Source organism: Botryllus schlosseri, chromosome 15, assembly GCF_051294905.1.
Source record: "Botryllus schlosseri isolate E-star chromosome 15, Bs_hap1, whole genome shotgun sequence".
In the NCBI taxonomy this organism is placed as follows: Eukaryota; Metazoa; Chordata; class Ascidiacea; order Stolidobranchia; family Styelidae; genus Botryllus; species Botryllus schlosseri.
The window spans coordinates 13,200,683-13,222,124 of NC_137250.1; the positions used below are offsets into that span (position 1 = coordinate 13,200,683).

A 21,442-nucleotide genomic window follows, 5' to 3' on the forward strand; every position below is an offset into this window, starting at 1 on the left:
AATTCCAGTACATGATGTAGGCTACTATGGTGAAAATAATTAAAATGTGTTGTAGTACAACGAAAGATACTATTAGGCATTCTCGGCAGGGATATCTAGTTCTAGATATCCCTGGGTCTCGGGTAAAAAGTGTCTGTCTTTACTAAGTAGCTTGCCAAGGATGAAGATGTGGCGAGATAGCGTAGCGGGATAATCCACAGCTACAACACCAATGGGGTTTAGGTTCTAGTCCGACCGAGGTCGACTCCAGAATTCCTACCCAAGTGTTGAAGGTTTATCTAGGTTCCTTATCTCATCCGCGTTAAGCGGTGTCTTACAAAAAGCATAGAAGTGGGCCGTGCTACGAGTCGGCAGAGTCTTGGCGGATATGGAATCGAAAATAAGGAATATCGGCCTGGTGTGAATGACCATTGTAGTCGGCAAACACCATGAATATACAAACAACAACAGCAAGAAGAATGGAGAAAGAACGTTCAACTGTAGCAGCTATTGGCTGGCAACACTGTGTTGCTTCATTCTGACAATGTTGCACATCTCAATTTTTGTAAGAACCATGCAATGCCCATGCAGTCTTGCTTCACTTAGAATATTGCGGTACGTTGAGCATAACACGGTGTCAACCTATTTGTTTCATTTGAATGTTTATGATTCACAATGAGCAAACAATGCGCCGTCTGCCACAGTAGGCCTATAAAGTAGGCTACAAACTGTAATATATCAAACAATAAGTTCACCGATTGCGCAAAATCTACGATACAAATAAGATGCAGGTTGCGAAAAATTTTGTCAATTTTGACATTTTTTGACCTAACGCTAAAATTTTGACCTTATTTTGACTTTTTTTGACATGTCAAAAAAAAATCGCCCTACTCATGAGACAATCGCTACCAAACCATTGAAGCAACGCGAGCATTTGTCTTATGCATGAGCCTGATAACAATTTTTGGGTCTGATTCGCGAATGCTTCGAAAGCCAAAGAGTTGGGTACCAAGATGACGAGATCAATTGTTATCACGTCCCGGTTACGCATATGCAATCTTGCGCCAAGATTGGCTGGAATGGGCGTATGCTTTTTATTGCAGACATATCTACAAGGTACATGCTACATTAGTAATGCAGTGTGCCGTACTGTGTAGCCTACACTGTGCAGCGCCTAGTCGCTATAGGACTATTCCTACATTCTTTTGTCATGTTTCGATATTTGATTATCTATTGTCGTAAAATTGTAGGAAATGCACATATTATTACCAGGGCGATTTTTGTACCTAAAAACGAAAGATTTTGGCATTTTCTATCGTTAAAAACTTGATTTTAACAAAATTCTTTCCTCATGTAGGCCATGTAAATTAGGCGTTTTCGCAGATAATGCTATGATTGTCACGGTGGATATTATTTTCTTTATGGCTCACTCGCCACTTATACTGCTTCGGAGCGCACGTGTGTTGACTGTGTTCATTTACGTGAGCGACGTGGTGAGAGTAGCCAGCTTTGTTTTGCTGTTGTTAATCTGTTCATTTATTGTTTTATTTACTGGAGTATTTGGTCTTACCAGGATATTACCAGCAATTTTTCAACGGTATTTTAATAAGATATTCGTCCATTTGGAGTTCTTGTTTCGTACCAGTTGGGGAGGAGATCCAGAGTCAGCCTACTCCAATCACATTCTTCATAAGTCTCTACTTGGAGACGACAAAGGTTGAAAAATTGAGTGTATTCCATTAACTTCGTTATGGATCCTCCATCTACAGTAAAAGACTTCGATGCGCAAGTCAATGTTATTACTTATGGTCCAAGAAGAGACCCTGATGCCTATAAGGCGATTACAGTCAGAGGCTTCGATATGCAAGTCACTGACAATATTTTGACCGGTCTAGCAAGGGACTTCCACGCTGCCGATGCCTACTTTACTAAATGTTTGAGTGGAGCTACTCCTCGAACTGTTCTGGCTGCAAAAGACAGTCTTGACGAGACATTCCATCGAGTCAATACCCAGTTGAACAATCTTACTACCGGTATCAAAGACAAGATAACCGAGGGCAGTGTCGATGCCGAATCAATATTGGACAGTATTTCGTCATTTCATGACCTGTGTCTATATACAAAGAATATTGCTGATGGCAAATTCCGTAAACTTATTACATCCGAAAGTGTAAGTACGTCACTTGACGACTTACAGACATTGTGGACGCATGAGGAAGACAATTTGAAAAGGTTGGAATGGAAACTTTTCAGTGCTCAGTCAAAACTTGAATGGTATAAAGCAATTGTTCCGTCACAATTTGGATCATTAGCTTCTGTGACCAGTCATAAAGGTTGCTGCGGCTTGGATAGTAATGACACCCACAACAAAGGACTACCAGTTGGCAATGCTATTAATGATAAACCACTCACAGAAGACTTTCTCAATACTCTGGCCATTCCCACGCAATGTCAACCGTTCGCGACTTGCCCTACTCCACCTGTTGTAGGATGTTCGTTGTCAGAGAAGATATCCAATTACCGATTCTCAGCCCCACGTAATGGGGCGGCTGTGAAACCAGTTATTTCATCCGACTTATTATTCTCAGTCCCCTGTAATGGGCCAGCTGTGAAACCAGTTATATCATCCGACTACCTATTCTCTGTCCCCTGTGATGGGCCGGCTGTGCAACCAGATTTGATATTCAGTTGCCGTTACTCAGAAGCCTATAATGGGCCGGCTGCGCAACCTAAAATATCCTCTAATTGTCAATACTCAGACACCTGTAGTGCGGCGGCTGATGCGACCAACTTTAATCAAGGCTTTCACACTTGTGAAATGTTCATTGATAGTTCTACGCACCCCGCAACAGATGACATTCACAATTCTGAGCTGCTGCAGTCTGCTCAATATCCTGTTATTCCATCTTCATCTCCTGTAAGTCAACAGGATGAAGCCAATGTCAGTCCAAATTCCAACGATTTCGTTGAATTTGTCAAGAGGAAGACAACATTGACTCGGTCACCATTTGGTCCGGTCAACAATGAATTTTATTGTTCACTTGAATTCGAAGATGTTGATCTAAGCGTACCACACAAGAAGTACTCAAAGAATCCGCGCAAAACTGCAATAGACGTGAATACTACATCTAGGGATTCAAGCTCGATGCATCGATATGTCGCTGAAAAGAAGCTACGTTCATCATGTATCCTGTGTCAAGATCTTCATCCTCTCTTCAACTTTGAAGAAATCCAAAAGATGCAAGTTCGGCAACGTCATGGACTCGTAGAAGAGAGTCTGGTACGCCGTAATTGTTTATTCTGTGATCATGATCACAATTATTACCCATCCACATGTCATTGGAAAATTCATGGATGTGGCTGTGCTCAAAGCACTTTATTACATGACGCATACAAATGTTCGTTATATCCTAAATCGATTGTTGTTGCTGAGAACAACACGGTTACGGCTCTATCTCCTGCAATTGCCGAGATAAGTTGTCTGGTGACACATCTGTCTACACCTTTTGTGATAATCACCTGTCTGGTAGTTTCTACCGGTTTTATTACATGTGCATTCCTTATCACTGGGGCTACCAACTGCCTGTGTACTTTCTTTTTCCTAAACCAATTGGTTATCAGTGGTGAACCGCTGACTTATTTAATGAATACCGCTGCCATCCTTCCCCGCCAGCCTAAATTTGTGCCCATATCCGTTAAAGGAATCGGGTAAAGCACAGGCATCAACTTGAATGATGTATTAGCTACTTGTCACTTTCCTGTGATTGAAAATCTACCCCCAAGCGCAGACATTGTTGCACAATGCACGTGCACAATGATACCTGAAGGACGTGTCCAATGCTCACCCAATTGTTGATGTAAATGATTTTTACTGTATTATTGGTAACAAGTTCTTATGCGTTACCTGGATTACGAAGTCAGCAGTTACTTCATGATAACTTGGCCACTCTTTTATGGGTTGTGACAATACCCTTCGAACAAATTAGGTGTATTCCACTGAGGTTAATTTCCTTGATTGCAATAACAAGACTTCTGTTATTGTTGAAAATGTCATGAGACACTATTTCTTCTGCATTTAATGTCAATTTTACTAATCCTAATTTTCAATTCACTTCTAATTCATCGCTCATTGGGGCATTATGTCGATTTTGAATACTTGAATGTCCATGGGCAGCAGATCTGACTTCAGATGACTTCTCACACCTTTGGAGACACTTGTGCTCCTGATATTGCACAATTTTGTGTTCGCAAAATAATTGCCTGCAACGTACTTACGTCGATAACGCAACCCTTCATTGTATCGTAATCATGCTTCCTGACTGTAATGGCTTGGTCAGGAGAGTGAGGTTTTGTACTGTAAGTAGAACCTACGAACATAATATTCGTAAGTTCATATTCGTACAACCACCCTGTGTATATTTACATTTTGTTAACATTCATTACCACCGCTCATCAGTTATTGTGACTCTATGTATTTGCTTTGGCAGTTCACAGTTCGTCACAGGGCCGGCTATGTCACGGTGGATATTATTTTCTTTATGGCTCACTCGCCACTTATACTGCTTCGGAGCGCACGTGTGTTCATTTACGTGAGCGACGTGGTGAGAGTAGCCAGCTTTGTTTTGCTGTTGTTGATCTGTTCATTTATTGTTTTATTTACTGGAGTATTTGGTCTTACCAGGATATTACCAGCAATTTTTCAACGGTATTTTAATAAGATATTCGTCCATTTGGAGTTCTTGTTTCGTACCAGTTGGGGAGGAGATCCAGAGTCAGCCTACTCCAATCACATTCTTCATAAGTCTCTCCTTGGAGACGACAATGATTGTAATACATATCTTTATTTCTGGTTCGAGCTGTCTGCCGTTACGTAGTAGCTTGGCCTGGAAAAACTTTTTGACATAAAAACTGACAAATTTTTACATGAAAAACTTTATTTTAACGAAATCTGGAAGAATTCCAATAATTACATCACGAATTATGGCAGATATAATTGAAATTTGTTGTAGTACAACGAAATATACTTTCCTACACTATCAGGTGGAAAGTGTCTGTCCTTACCAAGAAGGGAGTAAGAACGTTCAACAGCAGCAGCTGTCGGCTGGCAACAGTGAACTTGTGCTTACACTGCTGGTGTCACCCCACCGTGTTGCTTCATTCTGACTATGTTGTCTACATCACACTTTCTCATCATACGCTTCGCGATGTCAGAATCCTTCTTCAGTTAGGATACTGCGGTAGGATGAGCATAACACCATGTCAACGTATTTGTTTCATTTGACCGTTTATGATTCACAATGAGCAGACAATGGACCGTCTATAGCGGTTGGCCTATAAAGTAGGCTACAAGTTGTAGAATGTCAAATGATGAGCTCACCGACAGTGCAAACATCTACGTCTACGATATAACCAAATGCCGGCCGCAAAACTTTTTTTTGATTTTGTGAACATTTTTGACAAAATGTTGACTTTTTTTGCAATGTCAAAATAAATCGCTGTAATTATTACCAAACCAGATATAGTCGATCAGAATGGAGTCATTCAAGGAAGAGGATTTCTGCTTAGGTGTACAGAATGAAACGTATTGGCCTTGCACCACCCACATTTTACATAGATCTCTCAATACAAAGTCACCCACTCACAAAACATTATTTCAGTTTCGGTATTCATTGTATCTGCATGTGCATATACACTTAAATAGTCACGGATACTAAATTAAATTATATCAAATACTCTTCAATATCGTATGCGTAACTTGGATATAAAGTTTGTTTTCAATATTCACGTCGAACTCCGCGAACAGTTTAAAGATGCATTCCGTCGAATATAATGTGTACGAGAATGCGGGGAAAGGAAAGAGTAATAGAGACCGAGAAACTTTAGCTGGTAAAAATGGTTGCAATGCGTATATGTGTAGATTGTTTTGGAATAACTATATTGCAGGCATGTGTCCTTAACAAGATCGTTTCATTTAGAGTGCGACCAACGATCATCTCAAACGCAGAATATGACAACTGAGCCGCGAAAGGATATCTTCGGAAAGATAGCAATGGTCACCTCTTGTTTACTAATCCTAATGACCATTACGGGATTCATCGCGTTGCATTTCAATTTTCAAGAAGCATGGTATCGAGGTAAGTATAGTCAATGACGGTGGTTATTAACACTTTCGACCTCGGGGCACCCTTTGAATTGGTCAAATCGTTCGCGGCACCCTAGCACTTCGAGTACCACGACTATAAGACGTGTTAAGCTGATGACTAAGAAAAGGAAAAAGGTCTTCAACCTACATCATGTCAATGTCAGGTGTCCAGTTGTCCAGTCCCAGATTCTGATGGTGGTGACTAAAAAATACAGCTCATCACCTTCGGCCAAATCTCAATCTCGCGGCCTGATTGCCCTTTTTCAGTCATCACCTTCCTAAAAGCTAAGATATCTGCGTGAGTTAGCGCTCCATCGCAGTTGATGTTGAAGGCCGTGGTTCGATCCTTGACAGCAGCAAGTCCCGAAGCGCTGAAGGTTTATTTAGGTTCCTCCTCTTCTCTGTCGCTGTGCTCGTATAGCGTCGTTATTAAAAGCCTAGAGAACGACCATATAAGGAACTAATGCAAGGAAGAGAAAGAAAAAGAATGAGAAGTCCTAAAAAATACTATCGCTATCGAACACCGATGAATCTGCAGTATAATAGGCCGATGAGAGACTAGGTCTTCACTGCACCTTTATGCTCATTACATCGCATTGTGTCTTGTGTATCACATTGTACATTGTGTTTCTTGAGCGGAGAGAAATAGCACAATCACCGACTACTCCGATCATGTCATTAGCAGAATTTGGATTTCCTGAATTTTCGGTTTATGTCAACGGCAACCTTTTTTAGTTTTCAACTCATTTTCTCGTAGCAATCACATGCATTCCTAGCAACCATGCACATAATGGGTTGTTCAAAAAAAAATTTTTTTTTCAAATTCAACTTGCTTAATGATAAAATTGTCAGGTTGCCAGAGAAAACACTACATGTCAAATTTGGATAGAAGTCGTGCAATCTTAAAATATCGACCATTTTTTTTTCAAATATAGTCTTTACGGTGGCGAATTTCGACACTTCGGTATGAATAAATATCGTGTTTCAGGCTTTTCTGAAAGGAGATGTTGATATAATTTGCGAATAGAATAATTTCAAGACAGAAATAAGGGACCATAGAAATAAAATGAATTGAAACGCAGGTAAAATACAGTAAGATATATTTCTCAGGTTATCAACGATATCGCACCAATCGTCAATGTATATTTCACTTAATCAGAGCAAATAATAAGCTTGTGGATGTCGTCTTTACAATGTATTATGATATTTGCTTTTCCGATCTCGTATACGAGATAGTGTGTATATTCCTTTAGCAACTTCTACATACGAGGCATTATGTCGAGTTTCACATATGCAGCATCATTCTTCAGGTCTTTCTATATAGGGAACTCGGGCATTCTACGATTGGATGTTCAAGGATTATCATGTCATCATTGCAGCTTGATAGCGATGACAGATCTTACTCCCATTAAATGATCTCGTTCAGTTCACTTGAACGTTGGTTTCATGCTTCGGTATTCGAGTCGACGACCCTGCAGCGCAGATAAACCCGTAATGTTGCCATGTTTAACTCACTGTGCATCGTTTGCTTGTGCCTTTGACTCAGTTTTGATTGATTCCAACTTGTTACTGATTCCAAATTAGCTGTTCCTAAAACTTACAAAAGTATTATCCTCGGTCATCAACCCAGTAATATGCTACTGATCGTATTTGGAAATTGTCCCCATGTCAATTAATAGCGTACGTGGGCCTGGTAGTTAAAATATGCTTTTTATTTGCTAAAAAGACTCAGGGAAACCAAATAGTAGCTTACCAGGTTTATGAAGCGCATTAATCATCTGGGAACAACTGTAAGGTAAGACACCAAATCCAGAGAATGACATGAAATGGTTTAGACGATCTATCGATAAGAGGAACATCTGTTATGATTATTATCAACTACGGATGGTGTGAACGTGAGGTTCACGTTCGCGTTCTGTGTGTGAACCTCAGAAATTTAGAGGTTCACGTTCACGAACGAACCTTGTTAGGTTCTGCACTGTGAACCTTTTTCATATATTGCAGTTTTCCACGTCATTATAACATCTTTGGTTGAAATTTATTGCATTTCAACTGCGGACCACTCTCTGAATGGCGCTGGCAGCATAAAAAATCGTGAATTGTGCGATACATTGAATCAAAGAGCATAGCAGACATGGCGACGCCCATTTCAAAACGTAGTTTTCAAATACACATTGTCTTCCTGATCTACGGCGCGAAATGAACTGTTGTGGATGTGACATTCATAATTACAAACTCGAATTACAAACAACGCCATAGCAAGCCAGGTTCCACGTTCTCCACCTTCAGTGTAGTACCGGCGATAAAATGTATGCGTGTAGCGCTTCGTTATGTTACCGCCGAATTTACTTTGAGAATTGAGAAGTCGATAAGTAGGCCTATTTAGATTTTCGGAATCAGTGTGACAGTCACATTCGATGATTATCAGTTATACTAAATTCTAAGCTACTTACGATGAATTGCGTTATCATCGGCGAGGCTCTGCCCGTCTGCGTCTTACCTCTCGTTTCGATCTTTATTTTCGAACAATAAATACCAGTTTGTACAGAGAAAATGTATCGCACACGAGGAATCCCATGTAGTGAGTTCGAATTAGTGATACCATGACATCAAGAATTTCCAATTGTGACGTAACAGTTGATTGGCATGTATGGCTCTTTGGGAGTTGAGATGGAAAAATTAAGGCCAATATGGCTCTTCGGACAAAAAAGGTTCCCGATCACTGATATATGGGCTATCACTTCACTGAAATGTGGGGTTGGAATTAGCAATATTACGTCACGTGTAGTCATGAAGTTCACGTTCGCGCTCACACTGAGCCTTTCAAAAAGGTTCGCGTTCACACGAACCTGAACCTTTCAGAGGTTCACACCATCCCTAATATCAACCAAATGGTCACATGACATACCTAAACAAAACATCCCATTGTTTATTGACCCGAGATCACTACATATAAATGCCCGAAGGATGATGCGGATCCACTGAAACCCGAAAATAAACCCTCGAAAAAGCATAATTTACCGTCAGGCATGTCTGGGACACGATGTTTGGTAATTTCGAAGTGTCGACATTTGTCACCGTATGGACTATATTTGAAAAAATGGTCGAAATTTAAGATTGCACGGCTTCTACCGGTCAGAATTGGCCCAAATTTGGTGTGTTAAGCTACGATTTTATCATTGAGCCATTGAAAAAAAAGTTAAGTTATTTTCGAACAACCCTAATGCACATGTCTTAGCGAAAAAGGGTAAGTATTCACACGCAAAGGGCCGAAAAGGGTATGGTGCACGAAATAAGAGTTATATCGTGGTCTGGTCATAGATCCTACGTGCATACCTTTGTTACTAGGTCCATACATAATTTGGATCAAAATGTTGCACTCGATTTATACCGTGATGTAAGTCTGGGTAGGTGCTGATCTGTGTCACGGGTGTCTATTCACACCCGTATGTATATCAGGGGTGGTAACGGGTGGAAATACATACTCTTTTCGCTTAGAATGCATGAACGTAAAATCGGCATCCGGGTTGAAACCACTGGTCTACAACACTGGGTCGAAAAATTTTGAGACACGGTTCATTTGACGATGATAACAAAATTCGCCCCCCCCATATCGTAAAATAAATAAATAAAAATAAAAAGTAAAAAGAATCAGCCAGAGTGTTTGCAATAAAAATGTATGGTTAGTTCCATGACAAGGAAGGCTATAGCTGCTTTGATGTGTCTTTGATGTAGCCTTTTGGCATCACACGACGTCATGTGTTCTTGTTTATGCTCAGTTGTTCACGTTGACATGTGGTTGTTCTTTTCATGAGATGTCGTGCTCAAACGAACCCGAACCTTTTACGGGTTGGCAACACCTCTAAAAAGTATAGCATTACGTACGGTAACCTACATATTGTAATTTTAGAATCTGCGAAGACGGAAAGACAATTTAATGCCACAATACAGCAGCTGAAAGATGCAAACTATCAAGGTAAGGTAGAAAGGCACTCAATACTCATATTAAATGATGTTTAAAGCAGTAGTTCTCGACCGTGCGGTAGCCTACATATTGTAATTTTAGAATCTGCAAAGATGGAAAGACAATACAATGCGACAATGCAGCAGCTGAAAGACGCAAATTATCAAGGTAAGATAGCCTACTCACATTAAATGTTTTTTAGTAAATTCAAAATTTTCAAACTGTAAGAAATCCGCGATTACCGGTTATGTATGTATAGGGGGGAGGGGGTGCTTCTCGGCTAACTGAGGCCTTTTGCACCATGCCAGTTTTGTTCATTAATACAACTATAAGTCTCTAGTGGACAATGTAACAAAGTCTAACAGTGATTGTAGCGTGTGAGGACTTTTCAATAGCGAAATAAGCGAAAGTGGAATATTATGTCTATGTGCGGATTGAATTAGGTGGACCCTGGATCCTTGTGACATTTATAACACGCTTTTAGACGTCCACTTATACCGTAGACCCGTGTTTCCGAATAGTAAATCCTCCTTGCTTACTAATAGAAGCAGAGTCCGTACGATGCTCGTTCGGCTGACAAAAGTCGCCGATCAAAAGCTCCTACTCAGCTAATTACCCGCTCGAAGAAGCACGTCCGTTCGCTACGGCGTTTACTCGCAACTGCGATTACCGATTGGAATGAATTCAAATTTGGTGTGCGTCGTTTTTTAAGGCAACCCAACGATTTTATCACCTAGCCACAGCCCTAATGTTCATTGACGAAATAATTTTGGACCCCATTCGAGCTCGCCCCCCCACCCCCACCCCCTCCGTTTCCGAAACGCTTCTTATTTCGACATTGCAACAGATACGAATATTATTCGAGTTGGAGTTGTTGGTCATTCCATGGCCTTCGGCGCGGGTAGCTGTAATCGAGTCTCAGCGGCGGCATGTTTGCGTGGCCAAGGCAATTTTAACACGACTCTACAAAAACACTATGACGGTAGAATACACCAATACCATCGTTAACATATTTAATTACAAAGAAAACCATACAAATGTCACTCTCTAGTACCATAACTGTATACATATGTTGTACTTACATTTTGGGTCGATTTCATTCTTTGAAGGTATACCTGACCACCTAATATTTTTTTTCAAATTTTTCCAGTCAGTGAGCTAAAAAAAGGTTGAGAACTACTCGTTTAAATAAAAAGGTAGTAGTATGAATAAATTGAGTGACAACATGCCCTTATGCAGAAACACTGTCCATGAGAAGTGATTTCAATCGCATATCGCAGACAATAATAGGGTTCTTCCTCCCATCCCATCAATCCAGCGTCTTTCCGTATATTTTTCATATTATGTGTGAAAATGCTTTCACATCAAACTTCCCATCGGACGTCATTGTTTTGCAGCGATCGGTGAAGTGCGGTCTCTTATTTCCAGCAATTCGTCCGGAATCATAAGTTTCATCGAAGAGAACTATATTCGCAAGGAGTTGCTTGGTGACTATTATTTGCATCTAATTTCGTTGTTGTTGTTGTTGTTGTTGTTGTTGTTGTTGTTGTTGTTGTTGTTGTTGTTGTTGTTGCATATGGGGTTAATGGTGCTTAACTACTATGGTCTTGTGCACCAGACGACTTCGAAAATAATATATCCGCAAAAATTAGATTGATCGGGTGACTAATATGAAGTCAACAACAGGCTGATTGTATACGGACTGGATAAAAGCGCCCGTACTGACATGTCGACATATGGTTCCGTCTAGCCGCACCCTCCAAATATTCTCTTTGGGAAGCATAAGCCGGGCACACTAACAGGAAGGGTTCGACTGTCTCTTCTACCATGCACGTGTGGCACGAGCCATCTTCGTGGCACTTTGTACGATAAAGATGAGAATTCAACCGACAATGTACAAATTTCAACCTCAATATAATATGGATAAAATATTATGATTGATATGAATAGTATAAATAAAAAATTCTGCGAAGGCACTCCTCTATTATATTGAGGTTTAAATCGGGTCGGTTGAATTCACGTCTTTTTCTCATCTAATTTCGTCTTGTTTCCACTACGTCGGTCCGGTGCTGTGTTAGATATGAGAAAATTGAAACAAGGCTTTTGACGATTGTATTGTTTTTGATCAAATGCTGACGGAGAATAATGTGACCCAGTGGTGTGGTACTACTACTATTTTGAAAAACTCAAGTATTTTTCTTCTCGTTCTTCTTCTTTTCAAGTAGCAGTATTATATTCTTGCAATGAGAGAGAGAGAGACTGTGACATAGAACTTTAGGGGCTGTTTTCGCGGAGAACCAACAAGAATTTAATTTTCACAAAACTTCAAAACTTAATTAAACTCCAGAATTTTCGTCGCGATTCGCGCGAAATCGTCATGGAGTGAGAAATATATTTTCATAAAATTCGCCTCCATTTTCCGGAAGTAAAATTCAATGTAAATGGTATTTTCAAGATCGGCCATATTTTTAATTACCTTAAAAATAACACCAGAGGTGCAGTATTCGATACAAATTCTCCGTATTTCACTCCGTCTCTGTAATACGATGTAGATTGGCATTGCATGACATTTTCTGAAACGTGGTGCAGGGAAAGCAAAAGTTAAGAACCGCAGTTCCGTAGAAAGAATATAATTATTTACATCCCACGGTGCGGACGAATTCTAATGTAGTGGTAAATTGATACCTCCTGAAAGGTAGCAGCACAAACCTATCTATCTGGACCCTCCGCATAGTTCATGAGAGCGTACATGACTGCCTTTCACAGCTACTTAATTACTTGAGTAGATTTCGCCATTCAAATCTACTACTACGTGAGAAGCACTTTTACTTCTACATGTATGTGAATTATACTTTTTCGAACATAATGTTAAAATTTTACAACTTTTCTTCGTTTCTGGTTGGAACTTTCTGTCCTTACGAAGTAGATTGGCATGAAATGTGGACCAATGGAGAATTTCAGTAGCTAATTTACGCATTACGGTACAAATAATCAAAATTAGTTGAAGTACAACGAAAGATACTTTCCTACATTCTCGGGTAGTAGAAAGTTCTTACCAAGTATAGCTTCCGAGAATGGAGAAAGAAAGTTCACAACCAGCAGTTGTCGACTGGCAAGTCGGTTAAATATTTCCATAAAATTGCATTTGGCCTAAATGGAAAATGTGACGTAAACCAATCGTAGTGAGCCGTGAGATTTGCCTGTGTCCACACCATTGTAGGACACTGTGGTAGGCCTATCCATAAAGTAGACTACAAGCTGTAAACGTCAAATGATAAGTTCGCCGACAGTGCAAACATCTACGACACCAACGAAATGCAGGTTGCAAAAAAATTTAACTTTCCAAATAATTTTGACAATATGTTGATTGTTGAATTCTTTTGCAATGTCAAAAAGAATCGCCCCAGTTATAACGCATATCAGCATATAACTTCAACCGAATGAATGCTCGGACGATGATGATGACCGCCGGTTGCATTGCTGCATTACACTGTACTCCTGGTCGTCCAAGATATTCTTTGGTGTGTTTGGACTTGGGTCGGGTATCCTCAACGAAGGTATATTGTCCCTATATTTCAATTAAATTCTTAAAAAGCCATATTCCAGTGACACTTAACTGTGGCGTCACAATAGAAGCTGCTGACGTCGTGGTATAGTATAAAATCGAAGTTCTCTATATGAAATTCCAGGTTGATATATTTATGGATAACATTGACGAGAATGTGGGAAAGGTCCAGTTGATGTATCTCTACGAACTTCTTCCAGTCATTTTATCACGTTCGTGAATGTTATTTTTCGTTTGGCTAAAATAAACAAACAAAATAATAATTGCATGTTTTAAACAATGCCATGTTCTAAAGATGTTTGGTTTAAACTGATTTTTGTTTTGCGAAATTCGTCTTGTCCAGATTTCCGGTAGAAATCAGAAGCCAACGAATATTGATAATATACAGAAATCCCGAACAAGTATTGACATCGATTTACCGTTGGTTGACCTTATACTCAGAGTTGAACCACAGTATCGATGAGCTGCAAATCGCCTCTTCGAAATTCAATTACGATAAAAGATTAGTATATTGCCGGTATAAGTTTTGCGATATGTTATATTTCAGAGGTGTGCGATTTCCTCAACGCGGGAAAGTGCTTCTTCCTAGTTACGCCGACATCCAGAGTGACCAAACCCCAAGCAGAAGCAGAATGTACACAGCGCGGGGGCCATCTTGCTGACATATACAGCCGTAACCATTATCTGCAAGCGCGATCTTTAATTCGCTCTAGAATACTGATCGGATACAATTACAATCACGTCTAGACGGGGATGATGATGGACCCACAGGTATATGTATATAGCGCATGACAGAATAAAATAACAATCAGTTTTCTAAACAAAGTGTTCTAAACAAAGTGTTCTAAGCATTTTTCTGACTATTTCTTTCACGAAATAGCTCCGTTATCGCCGCATCATTCCAAATCTTTCGGCTGTTGAATATATTGGTGCCTATAATATACTGGCAATGGCCCATGCCTTGCAGAACGTTAACTGTCGCATGGACCTATAGGCATACTTTCTCATGTAACCTCTCTTCGGTATTCATCGAATTTCTTGTTTGATAAGAAAATGTATATCCTCGAACTGAATTCGTCTCATTGAGGCGATATATGTTGTTGATGTGGAAAACTGCATTAACGCGACGATCAAATATACATATGTAGGCTAGTCAAGTTAAACCATATCATCTTTTTTTCTCGATAGTCAAGGAGAATCAGACTGTCTAACGGCGAATGGGCGCCACTTCTAACATGGCACCCGGGTAGACCATTCACACCTGTCCGTGCTGCCGTGGGAATTCATACAAATTCTGCTCCGTCGGTTGGAGATGGTGTATTCGATGATTATATAATTGGCCCACTGCTAGGAGCCCTATGCGAGAAAGATTTCAACGGAATATCCACGTGATTCGACCATAATGCTTTGCTGTCGATTTGTTCTCAAGACATTTTGTGTATGTCAAATTTTTCATAGTTCGGTGATTGCTTTGATAATGATAGATAACGAATTTAGGGTGTATAGTATGACCAGCGCATAGGTTATCGAATATCGTGCGTTTCATATTTTGAATTTGTGATAGTAATTAGCTGATATCTCTCTCAAATGCTATAAATATAGGAGCAGGAGAAATTAGTCTTTCGACCCATCAGGAATGTTATTTTTCCGGAGGGCAGGCCGATGCCGAGAAAAAGGCTATCACTGTAATAGGACTCCGTGTCTGCGATATATTCTCTGTTGAAGTTTCAAATTGTTTCCGGCAGAAAGTAGGATGGAGCGCACCTCGTATTGACGATGACAGGTCTTATGTAGCCTACATATATTTCGATTGTGACGCATTTTTACAAAGTGAGCATTGTCACAAATGTTCTAATACGAATTCATACGTCGGATTTAAGGCTGGGCAGAATGATTCGAGAACTCGAATCTGAATCGAGTATTAATCTTAATGATTCGAGTCGAGTATAGAAAAAGAAGATTTTTTTTGAGTACCGAAACTAAACGCTCCTGAGCAATGAAAGCTAATTTATTAACTAGAATTATAGTTTCGATACAATTCTCCACTGTTAAAGCCTTGAAACCTTGATTAGCGGTATCGCAGCATACGAAACATAGCACAAAGATACGAACGTTACTGGAAATAACACATTTCAGAAGTCATGATCATCCCATCACATTGTCACAAAGTACAATGAGATCAGTGTGGTCGAGTCGAAAAAATATTAAAGTATCTTTAATGTGATGGATAACAGGCATTATATTCTTGGTAGTCGAGTAAAAAGGTGCATATTTGAACTTTGACATATTACATTGCGTTATGACGTCATAATGAGTTATACTCGAATGCTCGACTCGACTCGAAGCATAATACGTGACTCAGAATCGCATCACTCAGGTACTCGATTTTGTCCAGCCCTAGTCTTATTTCTTCGTAATAAGTGAACCCACCATTCATTTTCATACGTCACAAGTTTTACTTAAATCTTCGAAAACAGTTTGTTTGTTAAATATTGGGTTTGCGCAAAAAGATTATTTGCTTAACCTGGCGAAAAATGTCGAGAATCGTATGTATGATATGCTATGTGCACAAACCAGCATTTACTCTGTCCAATCATTAACTCGCGATTGTAGAGATCCTAGAAGGCTAAATAAAGGAATTTAGTTACCGAATTAAGTGGAAAGGTATTACCAGTATATAGAACAGGGGCCTATTATGCCGTATACGTGGTAGGTGAGCTATGAAAGAAACAGATATGGGGTAATCGCGATTAGTAATCGTAATCGATTACGACGATTGCAGCATTTTCAAGTAATTGTAATCGACTACTTCACGTGTATTTAATCGATTTCTTTGTGAAAGAACGATTACTTTTTATTTGTCCAAGGACCATGACATAAACTGAACATTCGTGAACAAGGTTAGTGACAGCACAAACGTCTGATTTTCAATCGATACTGCTCATTATTACGTCAGAAGTATTAGCTTTGCTCGTCATTGCGTAAGAAACATCCAGACATAATAAACAGATATTCCATGTACGATGTAGGCCTACAATGTACAATCGTACATCGTACATTGTAGTGTCATTGTAAGAACACCCGCCATGCCATACAATAATCAGATTATCATTACAGTAATGGACTCTACTACCTCGCAGCAGAATAATAATCACCACTCTGCCAATAGTTTCAATTATATTATAACTTATGTACTGATGTTTGGTTATGCTTAGTTAAATGAAGTTTGACCGTTCATGCTTGGTGGGCAGCAGGCCTATGTACGTAGGTAGGCCGAAGCATACGCAGTACGCACGTACGCCGGACAAATATTTGAAATTTTGTACTCGTCAAATGAAACATTACGATATATATCATAACCGAGCCGTTCTTTGCCGTTTCTCGTAACGGCAGATTGCAGAGTCTGTATTGAGAGGAAGGCAGAATTTTATGATCACTTTATCTTATTCTCATATGAATCTAGTTGAAATGGGCGCCAATCGTTATTTCGGAATTCTTTACTCAACATTTGGACCTGTCGCCATAGCTATATCCGCTTATACACCATCTTAGCATGGGTTGTAGTTATAGAATCAGGACCAAACAGCAATTCGTCCCCCCACTCCAAACTTTTGTCTTGGGCCCCCATAGGGTGGTCAATCTTGAAGTGATGACTGAATTTCGTCAATAATATTGGCAATTGCATTATATTAGCCTTCTAATCATTTCTAATCCTCTCTCAGCCTCCTCTGATCAGGTTTACCGGTAGAGCTTGTGTCACGTAATTCATAATTATAACATCTGGTATGCTGTTATAGCCTAATTACTTTACTGTATGCTGTTAATTAATGTTGCCTGTTATGTAATCGAAAGATATAGTAGTCGCCCAAACGTAGCAGACCAGAATAAAAACTTTCCTGAGACGAGAGACTAACACACAAATTGTCATGTCTTCATTCCTCTGTGGGGCTCAGATTGGAAGGACAGGACTATCCGAGATGCCCACCCAGCGCGGCTATTGCCAATGGACACATATTCCTACCCAAAGTTTTAGCCAACGTCTTTCTCTTGGTAGCACACTTCGTGGAGTCGCGTGTTGGCCGAAACTGCATATGTCTTTTGGTGTGTCGTGGCGCGGTAATGAGCGGCACCGAAATGCCTATTCCTATATTAGGCATGTTTTTTATTTCAAGGAGGAGAGGTATGCATTTCAAAATCAAGCTATCTAAAGACATTAAATCGTGAAGCTCGAAGAAAATTTTCAAGTTCAATAAATATCTCGAAAATACTCTGTAAATTATGTTGATTTCCGAAATACTTTTGAGTTGCCTATGTGCTCGCTCTCCATCCTATTGGGTAGCTTAGGTTGCGGCAGATACGGACCCGGCAAGAATGCAAATCGTTGGGTGCGATAAATAGTCCCCGATAAAGTTGGTCACTGGGTGCTTTATGACGTAGCAAGCAAATGACGAATCATTTATAAAGAAATTTATCATTTCATTAGGCCTTTTTCATCGCAATCCTTTGTCTTCCAATATATTTTCTAAGATTAGTTCTAAGAAGCAAAATAAATGTAATCGTGATTAATCGTAATTACTTTTCCAATGTTATCGTAATCTTAATCGACTACTTCTGGATTTTGCTCTAATCGTAATCGTAATCGCGCGATTCAGAGGTAATCATAATCGCAATCGATTACATTCGTGAAAGAATCGCCCCATGTCTGGAAGTAAATGGCTTTCGTTCAAAATAACCTCAATGCAAATGGTCATTGAAAATTATGATTACGATGTGTGAGGCATTCAATATAGCGAGTACCGCAATATCGAGGCATTCAAATGAATGAATCATTTAAGATCCGAATGTTATAACATAATACTGAGTCATTCAAAATAGCGAGTCATCCAAGTTTCACCGAGTTTCAGAACAGGAAGTGTCAGAAATAGCGAGTCATTCCAACTATATATAAACTATCCAAACATACGAATGTCCGGGACATTGGACAATGGACAATGGACATGTATGGTAACAATCTCAATCAAAAATCCACGGGAATTCTAATAATGCCGTCTACAATCCGAATCGAATAACTGTTCCGAACAATTCTAATTGTAATCTACATCTGAGCAGAGCAGTCTTCTCAATGGCTAAGGTCAGGGTTAGCTGATTTTTATTTGCTTGGATCTTTGATAAAACAACTTAAGAGTGCTACCAGTCCTATCAGAACGTATTTCCTGTCCGCATTTAGTTATTGAGCGGACGATTTTTTCACTTGAAATGAAAAATCAGGTCTGGCCAGAACTATCTAAAAATATGGAAAGCAGAAAAAGCTACAACTATCCGAAAATATACGAAACAAAATCCGCAATAGAATCCGAATCCGATCTGACTGTCTCAAAAGTGTTCCACATCCGATCCGAACCCTGTCCGAGCCCGTCCGATCATAGTGTCCTACAATGGTGAGGACACAAGCAAATCTCACGACTCACTGCGATTAGTCTACGTCTCACTTTTGACGGTAATTTTTGACCGGCTTTCCGAGCGCGATATTCATTAAAATTGGTACAAATCGAAAGTAACCAGGGTACTGATTACGATCAGGGCCGTGACTGCTCCACTTTCTATTTAGTATGTATTTTGAAAATTTTTGCAACTATTACAAAAAGTTTTCGCACTAGCCCCGATTTAAAGTTACCGAGTGTTTTAATTATTGGGTACCCTTCCCCCAAGAAGAAATACGCATGATTTATAGAAATGGGCAATTCGACGTCGGTCATCACCGCGTCACGACACACTAATAAGACATATGAGCTTTTAGCCCGTGTAACATGTGACTCGCATGCGAGAAGAAGTGTGCCCGACGATCGGCAGCAAGAAACCTTGGCCGAAAAGGACTCCCCTTACGCTGACCGGAAAATTCGATATATATACAATTATACGCCGAATCTTCCTGTCCTGGCAATCTGAACCCCACAAGACAAATGCCATGCCGCAGAGAAAAATTATTAGCCAGTGAAGAAATACCAACTTGAAATCGGGTGCGTCATTTAATCATCGGTTGAATTACAATTACAATTACTTTCATGCATGTTTCAATTACATTACAATTACAATTACTCCATGCTAAAAATATCAAATTACAATTACAATTACAATTACTCCTTGCATGCTTCAATTACATTACAATTACAATTACAATTGCTGCTGTTGAACATGTAATTGAATAATCATAAATTCAACCGTGCTCCTTCACAACCGTAGCGTCGTAATTAACAACAATTCAAGTATTCATGTTTCATTCTTGATACGCAAATACCCGGTAATTATTAAAAAGAAAAAACGTTATCGAACTATTTCAGTATGCAGTATGTCGTTGAAAAAAGTATTATAATAATATATGCACGTGTTGGATTTGCGTATATAGTATATAATTACAGAAATAATATTATTTTTATCGAGGGACGTAGGAATTAGGATGAGGAGTAAAAACAAAACCGTGCTTTGTCAGATAAGACGTTATATAATATTCAGTGGTCTGGTTAGTTAGCCAGACGAAGTAACGATGCAGCATCGTGATCTGAAATCGTATTGTAGATTGCCAACCCACGGATAGATGCGCAAGATGTGAGTCACGGATGAATGCACCGACAAACGTACTGCAGAGCCGGCTAAAAGCAGCAAACTTTGTAGTCCTAGAGCTGGCGATCCAAGCGTTCAAATTTGATGCATCTGGTCTTTATCGCAAGCTATTGATGCACTAATTCCGAAAATACAAATTAAAATCTCGTCAGGGCAATGTAACTGCTCCAAAATAGCCGTTTAAGGCCGACTGTTCTGAAAAGTGAGAGCGCCGCAGCAGCAAGACCACAACAATGACCAATTACGCCAAGCGATTGTTCAGAACAATGCCGATTCCCAGACGTTCACGACTATTTTGGGATGGTACCATTGCCTGGAAATATACTTTTATTGCGGAATCAGTGCGACACTAGCTTTCGATTAGGACCATACATATCAAATTTCGACGCTTGAATCGCCAGCTATGGGACTATCAATTCTGCTGCTTTTAGCCGGCTCAGCAGTTCGCTTCTCGGCGTATTCAATCGTGAGTCACGTGTTGCGAATCCATCCGTTGGTTAGTAATCTAATAATTGTATACAATGGCAGCCGAGGCCAGCATAGCGGTAAAAATAAAAAAACTTCGCCCGCAAGGGCGCAGTCAAGGGCTTCCGCGAATGGATCCACCAAATTCCTTGTCGACATTTAAAGAGAATGCATTATAACTAGAGCCCGACCGATATTGGATTTTTGAGCCGATACCGATAAAACCGATATCCAGTACCTTCACCGATAACCCCGATATATTCAGCCGATATTCAAAAGATATGGAATCTAGCTCAAGGTGCATATTTAACACCTCAAGAGTATTTAATTGAACATGTTTGCAGCCATTGCTATACTTAACATGAAATGAATGATATGGGGGGCAATAAAAATATATCAGTAGCACTAGTCTAGCAGTTGCACATTACAGCTCATGATGCATAATTTCTCTGCGTTTTCTCCATGGAGTGAACTTGTGTGGTATTCATAAATGATGATGGCTATACAGTTCTAAACACAGTGAACAGTCTTTCACTTGGTACCGTAGTTGGTAGCACAGCAAGAACTGGGAATCTTTGTTAATTTTTGTTCCACGACTGCAGGGGATCTTTTCTTCATTGGTTCCACCAAATATTGATATTCTTCTGGCAGTGCACCTGGAGCCTTCAGAACATCATTAACAGCTGAAGAGAATGTGCAAAACAACTCA

At 39.8% G+C, this 21,442-nt stretch overlaps 1 protein-coding gene across 1 annotated transcript; it reads left to right on the plus strand.

Moving 5' to 3' along the window:
* The first annotated feature begins 5,649 nt into the window (after positions 1 to 5,649).
* On the plus strand, positions 5,650 to 19,640 carry LOC145458004 (uncharacterized). Its single transcript, XM_080336292.1, has 7 exons — positions 5,650 to 5,865; positions 5,955 to 6,113; positions 10,032 to 10,097; positions 10,188 to 10,253; positions 11,483 to 11,572; positions 14,198 to 14,421; positions 14,839 to 19,640. Exons 1-6 carry the CDS (start codon positions 5,790 to 5,792, stop codon positions 14,395 to 14,397), a joined length of 657 nt encoding a protein of 218 aa, XP_080192418.1. The 5' UTR covers positions 5,650 to 5,789; the 3' UTR covers positions 14,398 to 14,421; positions 14,839 to 19,640.
* The last annotated feature ends 1,802 nt before the right edge of the window (positions 19,641 to 21,442 follow it).

Bases quoted from the DNA above. Each gene is read 5' to 3' on its own strand.
- LOC145458004 (XM_080336292.1), top strand. From the start codon at position 5,790: ATGCATTCCGTCGAATATAATGTGTACGAGAATGCGGGGAAAGGAAAG. The intron at 6,114-10,031 runs GTAAGTATAGTC...TTGTAATTTTAG, and splicing joins TCAAGAAGCATGGTATCGAG to AATCTGCGAAGACGGAAAGA. The intron at 10,098-10,187 runs GTAAGGTAGAAA...TTGTAATTTTAG, and splicing joins GAAAGATGCAAACTATCAAG to AATCTGCAAAGATGGAAAGA.